This window comes from Cyclopterus lumpus, chromosome 8 (assembly GCF_009769545.1).
Source record: "Cyclopterus lumpus isolate fCycLum1 chromosome 8, fCycLum1.pri, whole genome shotgun sequence".
Classification (NCBI taxonomy): Eukaryota; Metazoa; Chordata; class Actinopteri; order Perciformes; family Cyclopteridae; genus Cyclopterus; species Cyclopterus lumpus.
The window spans coordinates 11,630,511-11,654,420 of NC_046973.1; the positions used below are offsets into that span (position 1 = coordinate 11,630,511).

Consider the following 23,910-nt stretch of genomic DNA (forward strand, 5'->3'; position numbering starts at 1 on the left):
AATGAATGGAGGTGAAAAGGGTGGGATGGACATCGAAGGAGTGTTCCCTCCGTTCCTCCTGCTGTTTGTCGTGAGGCTCCTGGGATGAAACGAGCCGTTGTTGACTTTCTCCTCATCCGTCCAACTTCCTTTCCATCCAGTGATCCACTTTTGCCCTGCCTCCTTTCTCTCTCTCTCTCTCTCTCTCCCTTCCTCCCTCCCTCCCTCCCTCCCTCTTCAACGTTCATTCAGCAGCTCAAAGAGCGACACACACACACACACACACACACACACACACACACACACACACACACACACACACACACACACAGGGACTCTCAGACAGTGAATATTAGCCGTCTGACCAGCAGCTGTTTCTGGTCACTGCTCAAAGCTCGACTGCCCCGCCCCCCTCCCCTCCACCACCCCCTTATTTTATTCAAAGCCGGGGGTAAGAAGACAGCGTGTGGTCCCTCGCTGTTTTTCTGGGGGAGGATTCTAACTCGGCAAGTCGTCCTCTTCTCTCTCTCTCTCTCTCTCTCTCTCTCTCTCTCTTTCGCTCAGCACTTCGTTTCTAATTTTGGAAGCATGGAACCTCGGGGAGCGCTCTCCCAAAGCTATTTACGTCCTCGCCTCTCCTCCTCCTCCTCCTCTTCCTCCTCCTCTCCTCTCTCTCGCGTCGGCCAGGAGGAGAGCGGCATGAGGATCCTTTGATGCAGCCCGAGCAGGGGAAATTCTGCTTCTCCTCCTCGCCTCTCAGTATTTTGCGTTGTGCCGTTAGCTGCGGCTAAGACGGAAGCGAAGGAGGCTGCAGTGGCCGATCCCTTCCATCACTCCTCGGCTTGCGGGGGGGGGGAAAAGCACAGTTGTACACACACTGTTGCTTCTGCTGCTTCAGTTTGGTCGGTAGAGACTCGGTGCATCCGAGTAAAGCAAAACTTTCTTCTTCTTCTTCTTCCATCTGCAACAACACCAGCCGTTGCTGTTTTTTTGTCGGTGGAACCAACAAAAGTGCTCTGCAGGGATCAGGACTCCAGGTGATGTAGACAAGACCGGCTGACCGTGAAAGTCACATTTACGGTCCTTGCAAAGTCTGCACTTCCTTAAATTTGGATTTCGTTTCTCAAAGCCGAGCAGACGAGGAAGGGGGATTTCTTTGGATCTGCAGCATTTAGGATTTTGAAGAAGAATGAAAGGCAGCGGCTACCTGCAAAAAACCCACTGAGACTGCAGCCTGAACCTGATATATATTGCTGGATTACACAATAAAAGCACAGAGGAGTTTTTTAAGAGGTGGTGGGGGGAGTTTGAATTTGTTGATGGAATTCGCGGGTGCCTTTTCATTCTGCTCCGTTTTAACAATAGAAGCACAAAACATTCAGAGGTTTTCCAGTTTCGAAATCACAGATTATTCATTTGGTCCTGGAACAAGTAATCCACGATTCAAATACCTTTATACCTTTTTGAAAGCATCTAAGTAAGTAAGTCCCCCGCCCCGGTTCCCTATTGTCTTCAGCCCCCTGAATCCTAAACTGAACCATAACGATACCTCGGAGGACGGACTGACCAGGCCTATTTTAATTTTTTCTTCTTTTTGGTGACAAAGTCTTGTATTGGCATGCTGTTGCATCCCACGGTGTCAGGATTGTGCGCCATGTTGCAGACCATCTATGAGACGGAGTCCTGTTTTTCCTCTGCCAAGCGCAGACAGCCACCACCAGCCTCTGGAGCTCCTGAGTGGCAACAAGGGCTCCGGCACTGCCATGCCCACTGCCGGTGAGTCATCATCTGGGAAAGGAGAAGGTGGGGGTGGGGGGGGTGGGGCGACTCACGACAACAACTCGCTCAAGTGTGCTCTGTGCAGGAGGGTTGATGGGGCAATCGGGACTAAAGGTTCGGATTCGATTGTGAAAAGTCTCATTTCCTTTGGTAATTACTTTGTGTTTTTTTTCTTGCCAACCTCTCCACATTATGTGTCCTGGATCACTGGAGCTGTCTGGTGCGTTATATTTATTGTGTTCTAAACACAACGGGAAGTTAGTTATTGTATTTTGTTTTTTAATCAAACATGCTCAGCAGTTTGAGGTAATCATTGCTGCCTTTTTCTTCAAGATTTGTGCTGCTTGTCCGAGTCATAACTCAGTCAATGTTCACACAAAACGTTTGTGTGTATATGTGTATATATATATATATATATATATATATATATATATATATATATATATATATATATATATATATATATATATATGTATGTGTATATGTATATGTATGTGTGTATATATATATATATATATATATATATATATGTATGTGTATGTGTATATGTATATGTATATATATATATATATATATATATATATATATATATGTATGTGTATATGTATATGTATATATATATATATATATATGTATGTGTATATGTATATATATATATATATATATATATATGTATGTATGTATGTGTATATATATATATATATATATATATATATGTATATATATATACCATGTTGTTTGTGGTGTGTATGTATGTATATATATATATATATATATATATATATATATTTGTGTCCATAAACCTTTCTATGAATCTGCTAAGAATCATGCATTCTTCCTAGGTATCTGAGTAATCAAGTGAGAGTTTATTGATCATCTGTTGGCAAGCAGGAACCAGTAATAGCTAAATGCATTTTTTGCTGTACCTTGTGGTTTTATTACTTTTTTTGTGTGATTTAAATCAATTTTATTTTATATGTTTTTTGTTCAAATCAGTTTTGCCATTAGTACTTTAGGCAACGAAAAAACCTTTTTGGGGAATGAGGTTGATTGATTTTTGTGGTTGTTGTAGTTTTTCGCACCGCGAATAAAGAAGTCAACCAATCACGTTGGTGCGGACCAGACTTATTACATATGTACACGACAGTAGGACACGACGCAGAGGCTCTGTAGTCCAAACTTTATTACTCTTCTCAACTTTGAGAAAAAGGCAGCGTGGTCCGGATCCACTCCTTCCGCTCTTACCTTTCACAATAAAAGCCCTTGACACAAACACAGCGTTACTGTTACTCACAAAATAAAATAGCCCACATTAACTTGAGGCTGTACAACAATTGACGGCCTGACACTGCTCTGGGTCAATAGGATCCCGGTAGTTGGTTTCTGCCCACGTCAATCGATTCAAACCTTCTTACCTCCAGTTTTAAGAGTTTTGATGCAAAATATTTGCAGACTATTTTTGCTGCACATTTAACAAAATGTAAACAAATATGTAGGCTAAAAAAATATATAAAAAAATAATAAGGCAACAGAACACTTCCTGTTTACATCCCCTTAATTATAGGAAATGTAGTTCCAAAGCTGAAAACAGGAATATGAAGTAATAATATCCACAACATTTAAAAAAATGTCATGATGCCATATTTACCATATGCCATATATCTCCATTCACAAGCCCGTTGGACACACAAACCAAAAAAACTCAATCATTTCTAATACCAAATACTAATGCAACAAAAATAGAAGCATATCAAGGAATCCCCCAGACTTTTAAGACAAAGCAGATCCTTGAAGCACGCTAACGCCTCCGTTCTCCTTTTTGTGTAATTCATTTTAGGAGCAAAAATGTCACAGGCGCTGTTTAATACAGGCCTGGTGTATCGCGACAGACGGCATCCGCTTTGGATGACCTGCAGTCTGCCAGCCCATAATACTTCTGACACACCCACAGTCTCTATGGCAACGCCACACATGTGACTCCCCTCTCTCGCTCTCTAAGCTTCTAATTTGTCGAAAGTACACACGGCCATTATACTATTTTCGCCTCTCTCTCTCTCGCTCGCCCTCATGGCTTTTTTAGTGTTTTGCAGGGCTGATGTCATAGTGCCTATTTTCTTTCAGCGGCGCAGACGGAACAAGACGGGGGGTGGGGGTGGGAAAGAGATGGGGGGGGAGAGAGAGAAGGAGAGTGAAAAGACGAATGTTGGTTTCCAGAAATACCTCCCAGCGGCCGCAGTAGCAGCTGTGTGAGATCAGAGAAATGGGAGGGTGGGGGGGTACAAAGAGTGAAAAAGTGTTCCAGACTGGACATCAAACTACACACCTTTGTCTTCCGTCTTTAGAAACCATTTCTTCTTTCATAATCAGCATCTGTGTGACAGTCTCACGATGGCTGTAGACAGGAAAACGTAATGGAAGAACCGGATGAAGGAGCGAAGTCGAGACTCGGGTTCAACTCCGGCTCTATACGGAGTAAGTTCCCAATCTCGCTGACTGATTTTATTGCTGAGGTCATCTGTCAAGTTTCAGTGTTTTTTAGTTGGGGCCGCTTTCCTTTTCCCGGGTCGTGCTAACTGTTCTTCTTCTTGAGTGTATCCCAAACTGAGAACCCCATGAAATGCTGGTAGAAGGCTTTGGCGGTAGCGTGTGAACCAACTGCAATCGACATTACCGACTTTAGGGGGAGGCCGTAGCGTTCCTGTCCAAGGCCAAAGTGGGACATTCCCAGTTGTTGGATTTCAAGTACAGCACCGGTGCATTCCAGTGGTCCAATCAAAATAAAGGAACTGAAAGTGTTCATACGGAGTTCGCCCGATTGCGCCTTCGGGTCACCTGTGTCCATGATCTTTTATTTGTGGTATGTCAGATGAAGATGAGAAGAAACGTTAACATAATAAAACTACTGGAGACGGGGGAACTAGAGCTATATAGGGTTCTATGGCCATAGGAGAACCACTTTTTAAGGTTCCTGATAAAGGTTCCACCTGGAACCCCTTTCAATGGGTTATAACCAGAACCCACTGACAGGGGTTATAGATACGTAGAATCGTTTGTAAACGGTCTCATCCAGAAACTCCCTGTGAGAGGTTTTACAGAGAACCCTTCTTTGGAGTAATGATTCCTACCAGAACCGACTCTGGAGGTTCTAATCCGGAATCTTTTGCACCTTCTAAGGGTGCTAACAAGAATCCACCCAGGGGGTTCTACCGAGAACCCTTTTTATCTCAAGAGTTTCGTCTAGAACCCACCCAGCCACACCATATAGGTCTACCCTGAACATGGTTCTAGTTTAATAATTTAGCCCGGGCCATGGGAACCATGTCCCAGCAGCCTTGAGCCGAAGTATACTAACTCTGAGAATGAATCACATTCAGGGTTGCAAAATTCCGGGAATATTCAAAGTTGGAAACTTTTAACGGGAATAAACTGAAAATGTTGGGGTAATTTAACTCTATTTACCTCATCATAAGCATGCATGCATGCAAACATTTATAATACAACTTTTAAAAATGACATTTTGGACTTTTTTGACATTTTGTGAGTAGAACTTTATTCTTTCATCGAACAACAAAAACATGAACGTTGAATAAAACAAGGTGGATTCCCTATGATCACCACCACCCAACCCAAATTGTTTTTGCTGTGTTTTTCCCTGAATCCTTTCAGGTCTAAATGCTTTCTTCCTGGACCTCATCAACGTCCTCCTCACTGCTGTAAAGTTAGTCTACTGTATACAAATAAACTTGGTTCATAGTTCACCACATTTAAAATGAACTAGTCAGTTCATAGTTCAACATTTTGAACTAAGTTCACAACTCCAAAAAATGAACTAGTTCAGTTATTTTTTTCAATATGTTGCAAGCTATGATTGAAATCTCTATCTGTCTGCAATACCGCTCTTGGACTCTACGCAACTCAGCGCTCTCACACTGGCATAGGGCTGGAAAGTTCAGACAGACGTTCAAAAACGTTTATGTTTCTGGCAGACATGTTCCCAACCAGCTGCATTCAGGGTCCAGCTGAGCTTGGGCGTGCATAGTCTTTTCTCAACTACATTTAAGTTCCTTTCTGGAAATTTACCGAAACTTTCCGCCCCTTTGCAACCCTAATCACATTATATTTACTGATTAGCCTAAATTATATCCACAACACTTGAAGGCTGATTCTTAATTTTCACTCCATATTTGTAGCTTATTATTATTATTATTATTTTAAAGTTATTATTTATATATTCTTTCTTCCTTAGGGTATGTTTCCAGGCGTTAGAGTAAAACTAATTAAGTTAATTTAGTAATGCTGTATATAATATAGTCATCTATACTCATCAATACTGTGATATACATACTAGGCCAGCCGAGTTGTCAATTGATTAGTCATTGGTTGAAAAAGTAATTGGCAAATATCTGTATTAATATTGTTGTTCAAGAAAAATAAAATAATATCTCACTGTCTCAGTCAGTGGTGGTTAAAGCACCCAAAAGCATACTTAAAAGTAAAGATACCTTACTGGAAAATGACTCCAGTAAATGTAAAAGTCACCTATGAGAATACTACTTGAGTAAACATCTTAAAGTATCTGATATTAAATGTACTTAAGTATTAAAAAGTAAAAGTACAAGTAAATGCTGTTACTAAAAAAGCGAAGGGTCAGAATTTTGAGAATTATGAAGTTTATTATTTTAAGTGCTGTGGCCACAGTTGTGTTGAAAATAATTGGGTTGGCTGTGATCCATCCAGGAGCAACAATGTTCAATATTGTACATAAGTATACTTTTGCATCTACTATGAACTTATCATCATAATTCTCTGAAAAGCAATATGACACTATGAAGGAGTTGTAACAGTGCGTTTATAAGTATGCTCATTCCGACTTGAGGATGTAGAGGGCAAATGCATAATATTGTGTTCACTAAAAATATAAACTTTATGCATCAGGTCAGTGTTTTGAGAAAGGACACCTGCCTTGTAAACTCCTCTGGGCCTGATGTGAACACAATAGCCAAAGGTTTTGCTCAAGCTGAATCTGCAATTGGGAGACTGCTACCATCATAACTCAATCTGATAATCCACAAAATGACTCAAATAAAACTTGATCAATACTTAAGCAGCACCGAAAGTAACAACCCAGTCATTACGTGAAACTGACAAATGTCCTGTTCATCTGCAAAAGAAGTTGGTTTTAAATATTGCGCAAATTCAGTCTTGCACTTTGGGCTGAAGACTCGTCCTGCGATGCTAAATAGCGTTTCACACGCCGCTGAGGCAGGTAGAGGTGTGTTCAGCTTCAGACAGCTGTGTGTACAGTTTCCGCACATCTTACGCATAGCCTGTGCACTCTGACACGGTTGAGATCGTAATGTCAATCCTATGGTGTGGTGACAAGCTAACGTTAAGTTAGCTAACATTAGCTAACTAGTGCTGCAATGATTATAGCTACGATGACTCAAACAAACAATCTCACAACTGTCAACACTTCCTCAGCTCACTAACTCACTAGCGGTCTGTCTACTACACTAATTGTCTCGTTTGATTTATGACAGCTAGCGAACGTTAGCCTAACATACACCATGTAGCTAACTTAGAAGATCAGACACCTGTGTCCCCCCTCCCCCGCCAAAGATATACTCCAATCCGGTGTTGGTCTTCGTCACCACCGTTGTTTGTCGCGGGAGTACCAAGTGCTTCCATTTCTGCTTTCATCATGAAATCAGTCATCTACTCATGTAGTCGTTCGCTAGCTAAGTTAGCATCTAACTTTCAAGCTAGCACCACTGATTCAACCTGCTTGTTGGAGTCCCTGACGTTGGTCTCATGATTCATTGTTTTTCTAAAGTAGATTTGATTTTGTAGCGAGTAACGAAGGTTTTCAGGGGCAAAGTATCAGTTTTCTTTGCAAAATGTAGTAAAAGTGAAAGTCAACAGAAATATAAATAGTAAAGTAAGGTACAAATATCCCAAAAAACGACTTAAGTACAGTAACAAAGTATTTCTATTTCGTTACTATACACCACTGGTCTCAGTAGAAGCCCTTTGATGGCCTCACCATTTTTTCATTATTGTTTTCATGCATTTATAGACCAAACGATTGACGACAATTAAGACTAGTCGTGGAAATTGATTTGAAATATAGATGTTGTTGCAGAGGTGTTGTAGCAGTTCAAGGAGGAAGTCCACCTCTAAACATAATCTGTGCTTCTTTCATAGTCTTCATCAGTGTGAGCCAACTATGTGGAAACGCGTCATGGTTTAGAGTTTTGAGGCACATTGGCACCAAAGGAATAATAATGTGTTTATTTCACACTGGCTGTGGACAAACTGGGCCCGTCTTTCGTTTGCTTCACTGCGTCCGCCCCGAGCCCTGGAATGTGTAACGGCAGCAAGCTGAAGTCACTGAAATGTTGCCTCTTTGTGTGTGTGTGTGTGTGTGTGTGTGTGTGTGTGTGTGTGTGTGTGTGTGTGTGTGTGTGTGTGTGTGTGTGTGTGTGTGTGTGTGTGTGTGTGTGTGTGTGTGTGTGTGTGTTGTGTGTGTGTGTGTGTGTGTGTGTGTGTGTGTGTGTGTGTGTGTGTGTGTGTGTGTGTGTGTGTGTGTGTGTGTGTGTGTGTGTGTGTGTGTGTGTGTGTGTGTGTGTGTTTACCAGACTATAAATGTCTTCGGTTTGACGTCAGACGTTGGCTGCTGTGGAATGCTGCTCTCTTGCCAAATCGGACCGCTGTGCGCACAGACACACACACTGTCCCCTCTGTGTGTGTAGTGTGCTGTAGTGGAAAGGGGAGACACGTGCGTCACAGCGAAACGCCAGAATATTTGTTCAGGTAATTTAGATGCGAGTGGTTGCGCACAACGCACATATTTATTCTCGGTTCTCAGTTTTTGACTTTTTAACAACTTTTCTCTTGAAACGGCTGCAGCGACTGAACTAGCTGAACGGTTACAAACCCAAAGAATCTGTACTGCTTCGTCAAACGTGTGTGCTACGTGTGTGTTTGTTTGAGTGAAGGGAAATGTAGTCTCTTCATTCTTCAAGATGGAGCCATAAATAAGTTGTGACGATGGATTTGAATGAATGAGGCGTCAATAGTCATTCTCTCTCTCTCTCTGTCAGGTCAGGTTCTCGTGACGATCCTTCCCTCACGCGGCTAATGAGCTCGGCCTAATTGTGTGTGTGTGTCTGTTTTGATTGGCTTTTGGAGCCACGTGGGACGCAGGAGCAGAAAGTAAAGGGAAGCTTGAAGGAAACCGGAGGTGGCCAATCTTGGTATGGAAAGGTCATAGGTCGGATTACACAGTAGGTAATTCCTGATTGGATTTCCTCCTTGGCCAGCAGACGGGTAATATACTCCTGACATCCCGACACTGATCCGATAGCCTGGGGGGGGGGGGGGAGACTCAGCCGAGTCCAAGAGAGCGTAGTCAGTCGGGGTCACTGTCCTGCTCAAGGGCACATCGATAGGATTGCAAAAGGATTCCAAGAACCATACACACACACACACACACCTCTCCCTCCCCCGTCTGTCTCTCAGGCAGTGTGCTAACATGTTGCAGCTAAGCTAAGCTGACAGGGCGCTCCCAGAGTGCTAACATTGTAGCTCACACACTGGTGCCGTAACAACCTGAACACACACACACGTTGTGTTTCCATCCAACCCGTATTCAATATCGCGCTCAATATTACTTTTCTGTTAGTTTCCATTATAATCTGGTGTTGGTATCACTTCTTATACACTTTATATTTCTTGTTATTTCTTTTTTTTTCTTTTTGAGCTTAATTTTTTTTTACTTTATACTTTATTTATTCACATTACTCTTATTGCATTACTGTTTTGCAATGTGTCAGTGCTATTAATTTTACACTTTTATCTTTTCTATTCTATTCTATGCTATTCTATTGTTCATATGTTTTTAGTTTTAGTAGTTAGAATTTAGAATTTCCCTCTGGGAATCATACATTTCTATCTTATATCATGATATTATTTTAGTTTGTTGGCGTATTGATAAAAAAATGTAACAGTCCACTGAAGAGACAAAAAACATCAGGTTTGTATGCTGCGACGAAGAGAAAGTGAACTCATTTCATTTTTTTTTTAGGTTTGACAAACGCTCTGTTAAATGCATATCCTTGTTGCCGCCCTCTCCTTATGCATCATTTAATGGGACCAGACTGGAGAATTAACGCAACTGTTGCTAGTTGCCCAACTCCTAATATTTGTCAGTAGTGGATGGAATTTGTTCACATTTTCAGGAAATTCATATACACGTGTGTGTGTGTATATATATAGGAGTTTCCCCCCAAAGCGCTGCGCTTTATGGGTCAAAGCTTTTCATAAAGTCGATACAGATTTGAAATGAGTCGTTGGCTTTCCCTCATCATTCATTTTAACGAGCTCAGTAAAATTCAGCTCTGGTGCCACTGATTAGCTCAAGTGTTGGCCGCCATTCCAGATTGGTACAAGACGGAGAGACGTGTGTGTTTGTACAGTTTAATGCTTCTTATTGCACTAATAATTCTGTAATGCATCATGCAGGGCTGTTCTTGCCATTCCTTATTTATTTATTTATTTTCAGGATAGATGACAGCAGGCTTCTCTGACACTGGTCTCAGTTCATATGTATATAATACAGTTATATGTTAACATTTACACTGTGGCTCTCTAACTTCTTTGGGCCAGGGATCAAAGACCCCCCCTCTTAATCATAACACCTGTTTATTAGCATTTGTACCGGAACTACTCGTTTATAAAACTATCAACCTTTTATTACTATAGTGATAAACAGACACACATTTCAATTTGAATCATGTTCGGTAGGATACGATGCGATAATAGTTTATTAGTCTCACAGAAAATATGCATCATTTCTTTATTTGAATACCACACCAAGATGCGTCACTAGAAATGCCTAGTTGGTAATACTGCAAATATATAAATCTTCCAATAAGTGGGCCATAAGTCACCATTGTGTTGCCTTCTTCAGCAATAAAAAAGTGACTTAACCAACATTTATCGGAATTTAAATCTTGAAGATTGCTACTTTAAAAAAGAGGTTGATTTCATTCAGACTGCATTTGGACTCAATTTCAGGTAATTGATCTGAAAAGCTGTCAGAAAAATAAACAGTGGCAAGACCGGCATAGTCTAATGAATCCAGATATTTAAGCTGTCGACAACTGACAATGTGTCACAATCATATAAGATAAGATAATCCTTTATTAGTCCCTCAGTGGGGAAATTACAGGATTACAGCAGCATTGCTCACAGTAATAAGTAAAAAACAAGTAGTATAATAACAGAATTAAGATAAAAGAGTAAAAAACAAGAAGAATATTATATATACAGACGGAGTAGAAATAGAATAAAGTGGATAAAGTGTATAAAATAAATTTTAAAAAAGTACTTAAACGTATTAGTATTGCACAACTGGGCAACTGGGCTAAAGTGCTGTTCAGTGCGAAGTCCAAAGTGTTCAAGTGTTTGTGGCCTACTGGGAGCTCAGCTCAGCTTGTTGTGCAGCCTGACAGCAGCGGGGAGAAAGGACCTGCGGTATCTCTCCCCCAGACACCGGGGATGAATCAGCCGGTGGCTGAAGGAGCTGTGCAGCGCTGCCAGAGTACCCTGCATGGGGTGGGAGGTGTTGTCCATCAGGGACGATAGCTTGGCCATCATCCTCCTGTCTCCCACCACCTCCACAGTATCCAGAGGACACCCCAGCACGCTGCTGGCCACCAGTTTGTCCAGTCTCCTCCTGTCAGCTGCTGTGATGCCGCTGCACCAGAAGACCACGCCATAAAAGATGGCTGATGCCACCACCGAGTCGAAGAAGGTCTTCAGGAGTGCTCCCTGCACCCCAAAGGACCTCAGTCTTCTCCGCAGAAAGAGTCTGCTCTGTCCCTTCTTGTAGAGTGCATGAGCGTGGTCAGACCAGTCCAGTTTATTGTTCAAGTGAACACCCAGGTACTTATAAGACTTCACAATCTCAATGTCCAGTCCCTGGATGCTCACTGGTGTTGGAGGAGAGCGTTTACCACGGTGGAAGTCCACCACCAGCTCCTTGGTCTTGCTGGAGTTGATCTGGAGGCGGTTCCGCTGGCACCATCCTAAGAAGTCCTGGTTCAGTTCCCTGTACTCCCTGTCATCATCGGCCGAGATCACGGAGTCGTCAGAGAACTTTTGCAGGTGGCAGTTGGCAGAGTTGTGTTTGAAGTCCGATGTGTAGATGGAGAAGAGGAATGGAGCCAGAACGGTTTCCTGTGGAGCCCCTGTGCTGCAGTACACCCGATCTGACTCACACTCCCGTATCCACACATACTGTGGACGATTGGTGAGGTAGTCCAGGATCCATGCAGTGAGGTGGTGTTCCACCCCGGTCTGCTTCAGCTTGTCCCTCAGGAGCAAAGGCTGAATGGTGTTGAAGGCACTGGAGAAGTCGTAGAACATGACTCTCACAGTGCTTCCAGCCTTTTCCAGGTGAGAGAGGCATCTCTGCAGCAGGAAGATGACGGCGTCATCCACCCCGATGCCAGATTGGTAGGCGAACTGAAGTGGGTCCAGGGATGAGCTCACCAGGGGGCGGAGATGGACAAGGACCAGCCTCTCCAGGGTCTTCATCAGGTGGGATGTCAACGCCACCGGCCTATAGCTGTTGAGGTCCTTGGGCCGCGGGGTCTTTGGTACCGGTACCACGCAGGATGTCTTCCATAGCTGTGGTACTTTCCCCAGCCTCAAGCTCAAGTTGAAGATGTGCTCCGCTATCCCGCACAGTTGGTCTGCGCAGGATTTGAGGAGCCTTGAGCTGATGCCATCTGGACCCGTGGCCTTCCTCACCTTGATCCTCCTCAGTTCCTTCCTCACCTGGTGACGGGACACGCTGGGGGGTGTGGTGCTGTGAGGTGTTGGAGTGGGGGTGGGTTGCCGGTCGTAGAGTGCTGAGTATGAGTATGAATATCAGAGTCTATTGAATATCAAAGTCTATTGGCCCAAAAGCTCACTGAGCGAGAGTAACGGACACGATATTCTTGTTTTATTGGCGCAAATGGTCTCCATCTGTAGATGTGCACTTTTTTAATGATACAGCACAATTTTGTAATTCATAGCAAATTATTTTGCAAACCCCCTGACACATGACATGTATTGCTTCTGTCCATCCAGGGAGAAGGATCCTCCTCTGTTGCTCTCCTGAAGGTTTCTTCTCTTTGTTTTTTTCAGTCTTCCTGATCCGATGTGAGTTTCAAAGGTCAGGGATGTCGTATGTGTAGATTGTAAAGCCCTCTGAGGACCATTTGTAAGTTGAGATTTTGGGCCATACAAAATAAACTGAATTGAACAGTGCCACCGACCCCACTTTGAGAATCACTGGATTAGCCCAGAGACCGTGTATACGAAGTAGACGTAGACGTCGAGACGTCGCACTATGGTTTCTGGAAAGTCGTTTTGAAGCCTGAAGTTTGGCTTTTTGGTGGTCGCCATCTTGTTTTGTTTTTTGTCAGAACTACAGACGTGAATAACTGTAGTTCTAATAAGTGCAGCTGAAGAGCCTTAAGTCTTTTAGCACACCATAATGTGTGTGTATCCATCTTGTGCATATAGAGCGCTGTGGGAACGAGACCTCAATAAACAGGAAATCAGTCATCATTTTTACACTTCCCGTTCCCTTGTATCAAAGTCAATGTTTTTTTGGTTAGATGCCTGAAACAAGGTCTGTATTTAGAGATGTTACCCATTGGTTTGTGGAAAGCGGTTTTGAAGCCTCGAGTTTGATTTTTTGGCCGACGTCATCTTAGATTTTTACAACCAATTAATGGAAGTGACCATATTTGGACTGAGGAGGACTGATGTAGCAAAGCCGTATACAGCTCTGTTAGCGACCAGTCAATCACAAGATTGCCTTGCCTACAGCATCCCCTGCTTTATGGTCTGCTTAACTTTAAATGGACCATAATTTACTAAATGAACATCATGCTGTATTGAATTAGACTTGAAACTAGAGATTGAGACCATAAATTCAAGTTTACAATGTTTATTGAGGGAATAAATCAAGAGAGAAGTAGAGTCATTTTATATAGACTTTTATATAACCAGAGGAGTCGCACCCTGGTGGTCAGTAGAGCGAATGCAGGTTTAAGACACTTCAGCATTGGCTTCACTTTACAGAACCAGAGGTTGCCTCCTGCTTTAGCCGAGCTGAATATTGGAGTGTTGCTGATGTTGACACTCGGGTGATTCTAAATCAATGCTAGGCTTGTGGCTATTTTTAGTTTTCAGGACGTTGGGTTCCTCTTCTCTTACGAGACTGTCATATCTCATCTGAATGAAACGGGAACCGCCTGTATGCAAATTATGTAATAGTCTGACAACAATTTCCGGACTAATCAATGGCCTGTTCTTTCTCTCTCTCTCTCTCTCTCTCTCTCTCTCTCTCTCTCTCTCTCTCCGTTTGTCCTGTAGTGGTGGAGGTGAAGAGCAGCCTCCCATCGGGCATGCAGAGCCCAGTAGGAACAGTGAGTGAGCAGAGAGGAGGCGGAGAAGGAGGTGAGTAGGGAGTCAGGAGTTACTTAATGGGGAACTCCACCGATAAAAGAACACAAAGTAAAGTAATGAAAGTTAAAGACAGACAGACGCAAACAGAACAACGTAATCAGAATAAATAAAGTCGACTTTGGCTCTTTCCTCCAGGAGGGGGTCCAGGAGAAGGCCCAGGAGGAGGCGGGGGAGGTGGCCCAGTGGATCTGCGGACCGAGTCTCGGGTGGGGTCTCTGTCTGGGGGCGCGGCGGCGGTGGACACGGCCATAAGGGAGCAGCAGCTCCAGCAGGAACTCGTCCTCCTCAAGCAGCAGCAGGAGCTCCAGAAGCAGCTGCTGTTCGCCGAGTTCCAGAAGAAACACGAAGTGCTCACGAGGCAACACGAGGTCCAGCTGCAGGAGCACCTGAAGGTAGGTACCGTACATTCAGGCACGCATGCCTGCTAGTCTACAGAGCTAAAAGAAAATGTGAAAAAAAAAAAACTCTCCTTGTCACCTCAGTAAAATTTGAATGTGTCTGGGTGTGCGTGCATGTGTGTGTGTGCAAGCAACAACAGGAGCTGTTGGCGGCTAAGCGGCAGCAGGAGCTGGAGCAGAAGAGGAAGCTGGAGCAGCAGAGGCACGAGGAGCAGGAGAAGCACCGGCTTGAGCAGCAGCTGCTGCTGCTGAGGAACAAGGAGAAGGGCAAAGAGAGTAGGTCCACCTTCGAGACGTCGGCACAAAGACTGCAAAGCGTTCCCCCCCCTCACTTTTTTCACGTGTTTGTTTCATCCTATAGGTGCCATCGCCAGTACAGAGGTGAAGCTGAAGCTGCAGGAGTTCCTTCTCAATAAGAAGGAGCCCGGCATCGGCGGACTGAACCATTCCTTCTCTCCAAAGTGCTGGTGAGGATTCTTTGTTATAAATAAATATAAAATGTATATATATATATATATATATATATATATATATCTATCTATATCAGTGGTTCTCAAACTGTGGGGCGCGCCCCTCAAGTGGGTCGCCGAGGTATTACAGGTGGGGCGCGGGGGGCAGTGCGGAGAACTTCACATATTACAAAAGTACGTGTAACTGTTTACGTTACGGTTATGGTGTTAACAAATTACGCTTGCGCATGCGCGATCTCGACTTCTAAGATCGTTTGCGACTCACATGTAGCTTAGTCTGTACATTGATGCACAGATGGTGCGCAGACCATGGCAGGGAAAAGGAAGGGCTTTCAGGCGCTGATAAAGAGTCTCTCCAAATGTGCAATGGACACACTGTCATTCACAGAGATGCGCTAGCAGCAAGACAGATGTGCCGTCATAAAAACTGGACCCCTGAAAGCACAACGGTTTTCTGCACTCTGTGAGCAGACGGGAGCGGAGCTTTCAGCTGTTTCACAGCGAAGCTCGGTGGCTCTCACAAGGAAAAGGGTTGTCGCGAGTTTTTGAGCTAAGAGACATTAAACATCCGTCTTATGCATGACATGTATATGTCATACAGGACTGAACAATATAATTGAAATTGTACACATAATATCCATACACATATTATTCTGCAAAGACTCAGGTGGACTCAGTTTATCATTTATTTTATCTTTGTAACGTTACACATGCATATACTTTTTGGAGTCAAATTTATTAATTCAATTATAATAACTAATTTGCAGGCAAGTTTTCTGATGAAGAATTTCTGATGAAATTGGCCTATCTCAGTGACATATTTGGAAAGCTTAATTAATTAAATCTTCATCTTCAAGGCAGAGACCAGCACCTTCCTCAGCAGACAAGATTAGCGGTTTCACTCGGAAACTGGAGATGTGGGACAGGAGACTCGATCACGGGAATATTGATTCCTTTGAGAATCTGAGTGAATTTGAACTAATACAATACAACTTAATGGCTCACACATTATTAAGCATTAAGTTTGTTTTGCACCGGTTGCACGTTATTGTTTTGAAAAGATATTTAGGGTCAAACTCTTTATTGCCAACTATTTGAACTTGTTTTATTTAGTTTTTCACAGGTTGCACTTTATTGTTATTATCTTGTAAAGATATTCAGTGTAAAACATGTTAATTGCTGCCACAATAAGCTATTTGCCAAATATTTTTTTGCGCAACTTGATTTGCATTGTTCTAACAAAGTGATTGCACTTTTTTTATTTGTTTTTGTATGATGGAGCAATCTGGTTTTATTAAAAGTGATTGCAATTTTATTTATTCTATTATTTGAAAAAGCACAGATGGAGGAGTCACAAAAAACATTTAGTTACAATTTTGTTGGGGTGGTGGGGCGCGACAGAAAAAGTTTGAGAACCACTGATATATATATATATCTATATTAAATATAGATATATATATATATTTCATATTGCGTCTTCTGTACTAGCAGTTATTTAATGATTACAGTTACAGTTACAAAAGCAAAACTTGTGCGAGCAGTGTCCCATCAGCACGACTTTGTAGGCTGACCCAGACTTAAAGGGACAGTTCAGATTTTTCTTGTTTCTTTAAAGTGGGGTTGTATGAGGTAATTACCCATAGACAGAATTACTGCAGCAGAAACATGTACACAAATATATAGCGTGTGTGTGTGTGTATGTGTATATATATATATACATACATACATACATACATACATATTTATAAATATATATATATCATATTTATATATATATATATATATATATATATATATATATATAGCGTAAGTATTACATACACAAAAGTGTACTCAGAGTGACTTGATAAATAAATTATTTCCCGATTAGACATCGTCACACTTTTCCTTATCAGACACCTACAGTATGTTGGAATGAGAAAAAATAAAATAAATATATATTGCATGTTGGAAAAGGGCCAGAAAAGACAGTCCAGTTAATTTCAACAGTCCGGACAGGAAGAAGTCTGGTTGTGTGTCAGTCCTCTCGAAGCTGAACCAACGTTCAGAAATAAAACATAAATCCGAGAACAGGCGCAGAGAAAAAATATGACCAAAGTAACAGGAAATAACAGGAAAGGCATTCTAGGAAATGTAGGAAACGACTAAGCAAAGTGAAAATGATACTTAGCTGCCAGCTAATTTGTTGTGTGTGTGTGTGTGTGTGTGTGTGTGTGTGTGTGTGTGTGTGTGTGTGTGTGTGTGTGTGTGTGTGTGTGTGTGTGTGTGTGTGTGTGTGTGTGTGTGTGTGTGTGTGTGTGTGTGTGTGTGTGTGTGTGTGTGTGTGTGTGTGTGTGTGTGCGCGCGTGCGCGTAGGGGAGCCCAGCACATCTCTCTGGAGCAGGGCTCTCCTCCGCAGAGCAACACTCCAGGAACTCCTCCCTCATACAAACTACCCCCGCTGCTGGGGATCTACGAGGGAAAAGACGACTTCCCACTCCGCAAGACAGGTAGGAGAGATGGATACAGACAGTGGGAGGGTTTGTGATTTGTCACTTTGCTATTCAAAAGTTATCTGACGAAGGATTCTACTTTATGTTAAATATATATGTGCGAGCCTGACTCACCAGGGAAGAGGTAGCCCAAACCTAAAGGAAACACACACACAGGCATGCGCATACACACTCAGTTCTAACCAGGTGGCAACCTCCAGTTCTGAAAAGTGACACCAATGCAGAAGGGCCTTAATCTTGCATTCTCTCTGATGTCCATCAGGGGGCGACTCCTCCGGTTGTATAGAAGTCTATATAAAATGACTCTACTTCTCTCTTGATTTATTCCCTCAGTAAACATTGTAAACATGAGTTTATGATCTCAATCTCTAGTTTCAAGTCTTCTTCAATACAGCATGATGTTCATTTAGTAAAATATGTTTAATTTAGTCAAATAGACCATAAAGCAGGGGATGCTTTAGGCAAGGCAATCATGTGATTGACCGGTCGCTAACAGAGCTGTATACGGCTTTGCTACATCAGTCCTCCTCAGTCCAAATATGGTCACTTCCATTAATTGGTTGTTCCCACAGCGCTCTATATGCACAAGATGGATACACACACATTATGGTGTGCTAAAAGACTTAAGGCTCTTCAGCTGCACTTATTAGAACTACAGTTATTCACGTCTGTAGTTCTACAGTCTCAACAAGTTCAAAATTGCTGATTTGTGATTCTTAGATATGTCTAATGTGTCCTGGAATAAGATGTCCACACCACTGCAGCCTTACACATGATAACGAAAATGGATGGATTTGTAAAATAAATGAAACCATTTGCACATTTAAACAACTTGTGCCAAATCCCAAGACAGCCTGCTCTTCTGTATCCCCCCGATCTTCTCATGTTGGCAAATCACCAGGCGCCTTGATACCCCCACGAAATATTATAAATAAATAAACACTGCCCTTCACAAAGAAACTAATAACATAAGATTTAAAGCAAAAGAAAATAGGCCAAAACAAATTATTGTATAGCATAAGCTACTGTTAGCGATTTCATTCAGTTTCCTTTTAGCCAAATGCTGTGAGTTAATTTGAGTTTCCTCTAGTAAACAGTCACGTAGTGTGTACTGTATGTTTAGGCCTCTTATTGTTAAAGGTAAGAACAGAAGAAGTGGATCTGGTCAGCGTTAGGGTTTGTTGAGGTTGAAAGAAGGAATAAAAGTTAGCCGTCTTGGTTCGGACTTTGTACTGTGATGTGTGAAAGTGCCGAAAAATCTGTTTTGCTCCAGAAGAAAACTGACGGTGCATTTCTTTACGCCCAATAATATTTACATTCTGAAATTTCAAAAACAGAAGTTTTAAAAATATTTATTGACGTGTAAATTAGGTCTGGGCGATGTGGAGAAATCAAATGTCAGAGGATTTGTAACAAAATACCTCAATTCAGTTTATTTTAGCCCAAAAATCACAAATTTCAAATTATCCTCAGAGGGTTTTACAATCTGAACACGACATCTCTGTCCTTTGACCTCACATCCGATCAGGAAAAACTCCCAAGAAATAGAAAAAACTCTTTCAAGTGGGAAAAAAGGAAAGAAACCTTCAGGAGAGCAACGGAGGAGGATCCCCATTTTTGAAATGTTACGTAGATGAGAAAAAATGCAGTCCTTGAGATTTGAATTGTATGTACCTCAGATGATATTGTAGGGTTGACCACTAGTGCGTTAATATCAAATAGCAAAATATCTACATTTTAGATGAGATTTCGGATAAATAATCAGCAATGATGTGGACATGATGACTATGTGCATAAAGGCAAATAATAGAACTGGTAAATTCACAATTTTACTGGAAAAACTGGAAAAGACAACACTTGTATAACAATAATGCGTTATCCAAAATCAAAGACAATATCAACATATACAGCCCAGCCCTGGTGTCAATTAATCACACGGAAATGCATGTTTTGGCACCAAGCTGAGCCTTTCCACCCTCCCTCCCCACAACCCCTCCTCCAGTCTCGGAGCCCAACCTGAAGGTGCGTTCACGGTTGAAGCAAAAGGTGGCAGAGAGGCGGAGCTCTCCACTCCTCCGCAGGAAGGACGGAACCGTTATCAGCACGTTTAAGAAGAGAGCCATCGAGATATCAGGTGAACACACACATGCTGCAAATAGTTCGAAAAACACAGTAATAGTATGTTTAGTGTAAAGTGTAATTAGTATTTGTTGAACTAACTTGTCTCTCTCTCTTTCTGTGTCTTTGTCTCTCGCCCAGTCTCCTCTTTCTGTAATAGCGCTCCAGGTTCTGGTCCCAGCAGTCCCAACAGTTCCAACTCGGCTATCGCCAATGGCAACACGGGGTCGGTGCCCAACATACAGACTGAGGTACATAAACTCTATATTTTATCCTCTAAAGTCATCGTGCTGGTTTCATTTACACCATTCATGTCTTCATCCTGGACAGTTCACTAGAGACAGGAATTTAAAATGCATCAAAACCTGTGCAGAAATTAATAGGTCACCAGCTGGAACAGACTAAATGAAAGCCATTTTATAGTGAGATTATTAATAAAGGATATGGATCAAATAATGTTTGTTGTGTTGAGAAATATTCTGTTGATGTTTCTAAAGTTGGAATTATTTAGGAAAGTATCCCATGTATTCAAATGTTGTGACAACAGATGTCCAATTATTTTATTTTTAAAAAGTCATTGCTTGAACCAATTATTATGGTTTGTTGGATTACATAACCTTTTAGCTTAGGTTTGACATATCTTAGGGATGTGGAGCATTTAAAGATAATCCAAAGAAATTAGATGAGAAAAAACAACATCCACGTTTCTTACAGATGTATGAACAATGTCTAAACCCCTGTTGACATTTCTTTTGGAGCTGCAGAATATCTTGGACATCCAACTTAGAAAAGACTCAATATTATGTGTATCGTTTTTTTTTTTTAAACAGATTCCAGCAGAGGCATATTTAATCCAAAGTAAATGGGGTCTAGAATTCAACATGGAGTAACACAGAAGTTTCTGCTGTAGAGAAGAAACAAACCACTCCGAGGCGTTAGCATTAACAGCTTTAGCAGAGCTGCATCAATGTACAGACTGAATCTGTTTAGATTATCTCTCCAGGTTATTTCATGAAAGGTTGAATCACAGAATACTCAAACGTAACCATTTACTTGGGAGGAGTTTATAATGGCCAATCTGTATCAATGACTTCCTTAAGAGGGCAATGTTGACTGGTCTTGAATTCCAGCTGAACAGATGTGAACAAGTTGTGGTTGTTTCCCTGTCGCAGTGTTCCTTTTGTGAGTTGCTGCACAGAAACATGGTCCTCCTCTTATAAACGGGGATAATGAGGCTTGTAAATGCCGGCTCACAAGAATCACCATCATTTATCCCAATATGTGCAGGTTGGCTTTTATATGAGGATTAAAGCCTGGAGACAATTTAGATCATTGGCAGATGGGTTTGAAGGGAGCAACATGAATGTTCAAAAGCGGGCTGCCACACTGGAATCAGGGCATCAGCTTTTGGTTGCACAAAACCATTTATTTTTCTTCTATTTCTCTGCTATTTCTTAGTTATTTATTGCTTAAAATGCTCCCGTAGGCTGTGCCTGTTGTGTATGAATGGTTTGATAGTACTGATTGGCAGGTGGCACCTTGCATGGTAGCCCCTCCCATTAGTGTATGAATGGGTGTTAATGGGTGAATGATGAAGTATTGTTAAAGAGCTTTGAGTGGTCGGAAGACTAGAAAAGAGATATACAAGTCCATAATTAAGATAGTGTGCAGCTATACATCAGCTTAATAATTAAAACGTGAAATAAAAGAAAAGACGTTTTACAGTAACTACATTTTATTAACGTGTCTTTCTGTCTGCAGCTGAGATCTCTCCATCAGACGCTGGGGGCTGATGGGACATTGAGTCCTCTGAATCTCTACACCTCGCCCTCCTTGCCGAATATTTCCTTGGGCCTCCCCGCCAACACTCACATCACGGTGGGTCAAAGCAGCACATACGCACTCAAGAGACACAGGCGCACAAAAGCAACGCACACTGAAAATCTGTAACGCCCGCATCCTTTGGAAGAGAGTAATGTGATCTCTATTCTCTCTGGGGATTTACCACCGTGTCTTAAACCGCTTTAGTGTTTCACACAGAAGTATACAGGCTGAAATTATGGCTGTTGCTACTCTAGTGGCTGTGTGGGGACCATAGTAATGGCTGACCATTAGTAATGCCCCCCTAACAGACCTCCCAGGCACTTTCCAACCAGCAGGAGGCTGAGCGTCAAGCCATCCAATCGCTGCGAGGGGGCGGAGCTCTAACAGGGAAGTTTCTCTCCACATCCTCCCTACCGGCAGGTAAGCTTCACCATAGCTCATAATTACAAGATGTTATACTTTAGTTATTATGTTTAATTAATGTACATCATATCTATGAGGTCAGAACAGTCTCAATAATTGCAAATGCACACAGAGAGACTCACAAACGCAAACACAAAGATTCACAAATGCGCACAGAACAATTCACAAATATGTTCGATTTACAAATGCACACAGAAGGATTTACAAATAAATTAGACTCACAAATGCACGCAGAACAATTCACAAATACATTCCAATGAACACATAAATAATTTACGTTTTATATAAACGTAAAAGAAAAATCCCAAATATATTTCTGCATTTCTATGTGGATTCTTCTTTTGGTTTGTGGATTTGTATGTATTTATTTGTCAATCGCACTGTATTTGTTTGTGGATTGCTCCACATGTGTGTGGGAATTATGAGACTCCCCTGCTGTAGCTGGATTTGCAAATGCTTTTTTTTCAACAGACCTATCTGGAGCCAATCAGATGTCGCCCTCATTTTCAACCAATCACATGATTACAATATGTTGTACTCTAATTATTATGTTTAAGTAATATACATCATATCTACTGTGTATAAATATGTATGCAAATAAACAGTGTCGTACAATATGATTTATTCACATGGGGGAAACATGGATTCTATTATTTTGCTATTATTTTTGAGTCATGACTTAATGATGTTTCTTTGCAAGGGGTGGGGCATGAGGTAGAGACACCGCCCCCCAGCTCTCATTCCGCCCATTCCTCGTTATTGCAACATGTACTACTGCTGGAGCAGGCCAGACAACAGACTGCTATGCTAGCTGGTACACACACACACACACACACACACACACACACACACACACACTCACTCTTACTGAAATCCATGTTAACATCCGAGTCTATGTCCGCCCATAACTCATTGTCTTTCTGCTATGACCCTCCGCCTACTTAGTCCCCATGTACAGCCAGTCGCCGCTGGTTACGGCAGAGAGAGGCGTGTCCAGCGGCATGCGGGCGGTCAACAAGTTGCCTCGCCACCGGCCGTTGGCTCGGACCCAGAGTGCACCTCTGCCCCAGTCCCCCCAGGCCCTGCAGCAGCTCGTGGTCCAGCAGCAACACCAGCACTTCCTGGAGAAACATTACAAGGTTAAAAAAACAAAAACAACAACAAACGTTCACACACGCACACATTCAGACACGCTCATGCACAAACATCACTTGGTGTGTGTTGTGTAGATGCTATCGAAAGGGGCGGAACTTCCCAGGCCGCCGCCCACCCACCCAGAGGAGACTGAGGAGGAGCTAACAGAGACCAATGACATGCAGGAGGACGACGAAGGAGCAAGCCTACACAGGTGTGAAAGCAGTCAGTATCAACTGACATCTTTATATCTGTACACTGTTTGTTACCTTACATGGCATTCTGACCAATCAGGCTCCAAAATGAGGGCTCAGACGACAGCACGCCCTCCTCCGAGCGGCTTGGCGTGCACGTGAAGTGTGAGGAGGAGTATGGGAGCGTGCATGTGAAAGGGGAGAGCACAGAGAGTGAGCTGGATGAAGAGGAGGAGGAAGACGACATCCTCCAGCTGAGGGAGGGCGATGAGGAGGAGAGGGGCAGCTACACGCAGGTTTGTTCGTGAGCCCGATGCTTCGTTCTGATCAGACTGGATGTGCTGCCAGTCTGTACACCTCAAAAAGTGTGCACCCACTCCTCACATTCGCTGGTATTCTGAGATAGTGCATGCAGCCCAGTGTACACGTGAAAGATTGTGGAGGAGCTCAACCGCTTTGAGCAATTAAAACAATCATGTGATCAAAGACACATTTTAAATGGTTGGAATAATTAGCTAATGGATAAATGTTTGAAGAAATTTGCCTAAAAGTACTAAATGACTAAATC

General features: G+C 42.4%; 1 protein-coding gene across 1 annotated transcript in view; it reads left to right on the top strand.

Moving 5' to 3' along the window:
* The first annotated feature begins 1,597 nt into the window (after window positions 1–1,597).
* Window positions 1,598–23,910, top strand: part of hdac5 (histone deacetylase 5) — a 32,284-nt gene continuing 9,971 nt past the window's right edge. The window contains 15 exon segments of the mRNA XM_034539493.1: window positions 1,598–1,678; window positions 1,680–1,755; window positions 14,197–14,280; window positions 14,425–14,681; window positions 14,819–14,963; window positions 15,049–15,154; window positions 17,513–17,646; window positions 19,652–19,783; window positions 19,909–20,018; window positions 21,529–21,645; window positions 21,900–22,011; window positions 22,715–22,828; window positions 22,960–23,153; window positions 23,244–23,362; window positions 23,443–23,638. Coding sequence (XP_034395384.1) covers window positions 1,598–1,678; window positions 1,680–1,755; window positions 14,197–14,280; window positions 14,425–14,681; window positions 14,819–14,963; window positions 15,049–15,154; window positions 17,513–17,646; window positions 19,652–19,783; window positions 19,909–20,018; window positions 21,529–21,645; window positions 21,900–22,011; window positions 22,715–22,828; window positions 22,960–23,153; window positions 23,244–23,362; window positions 23,443–23,638 — 1,977 coding nt within the window.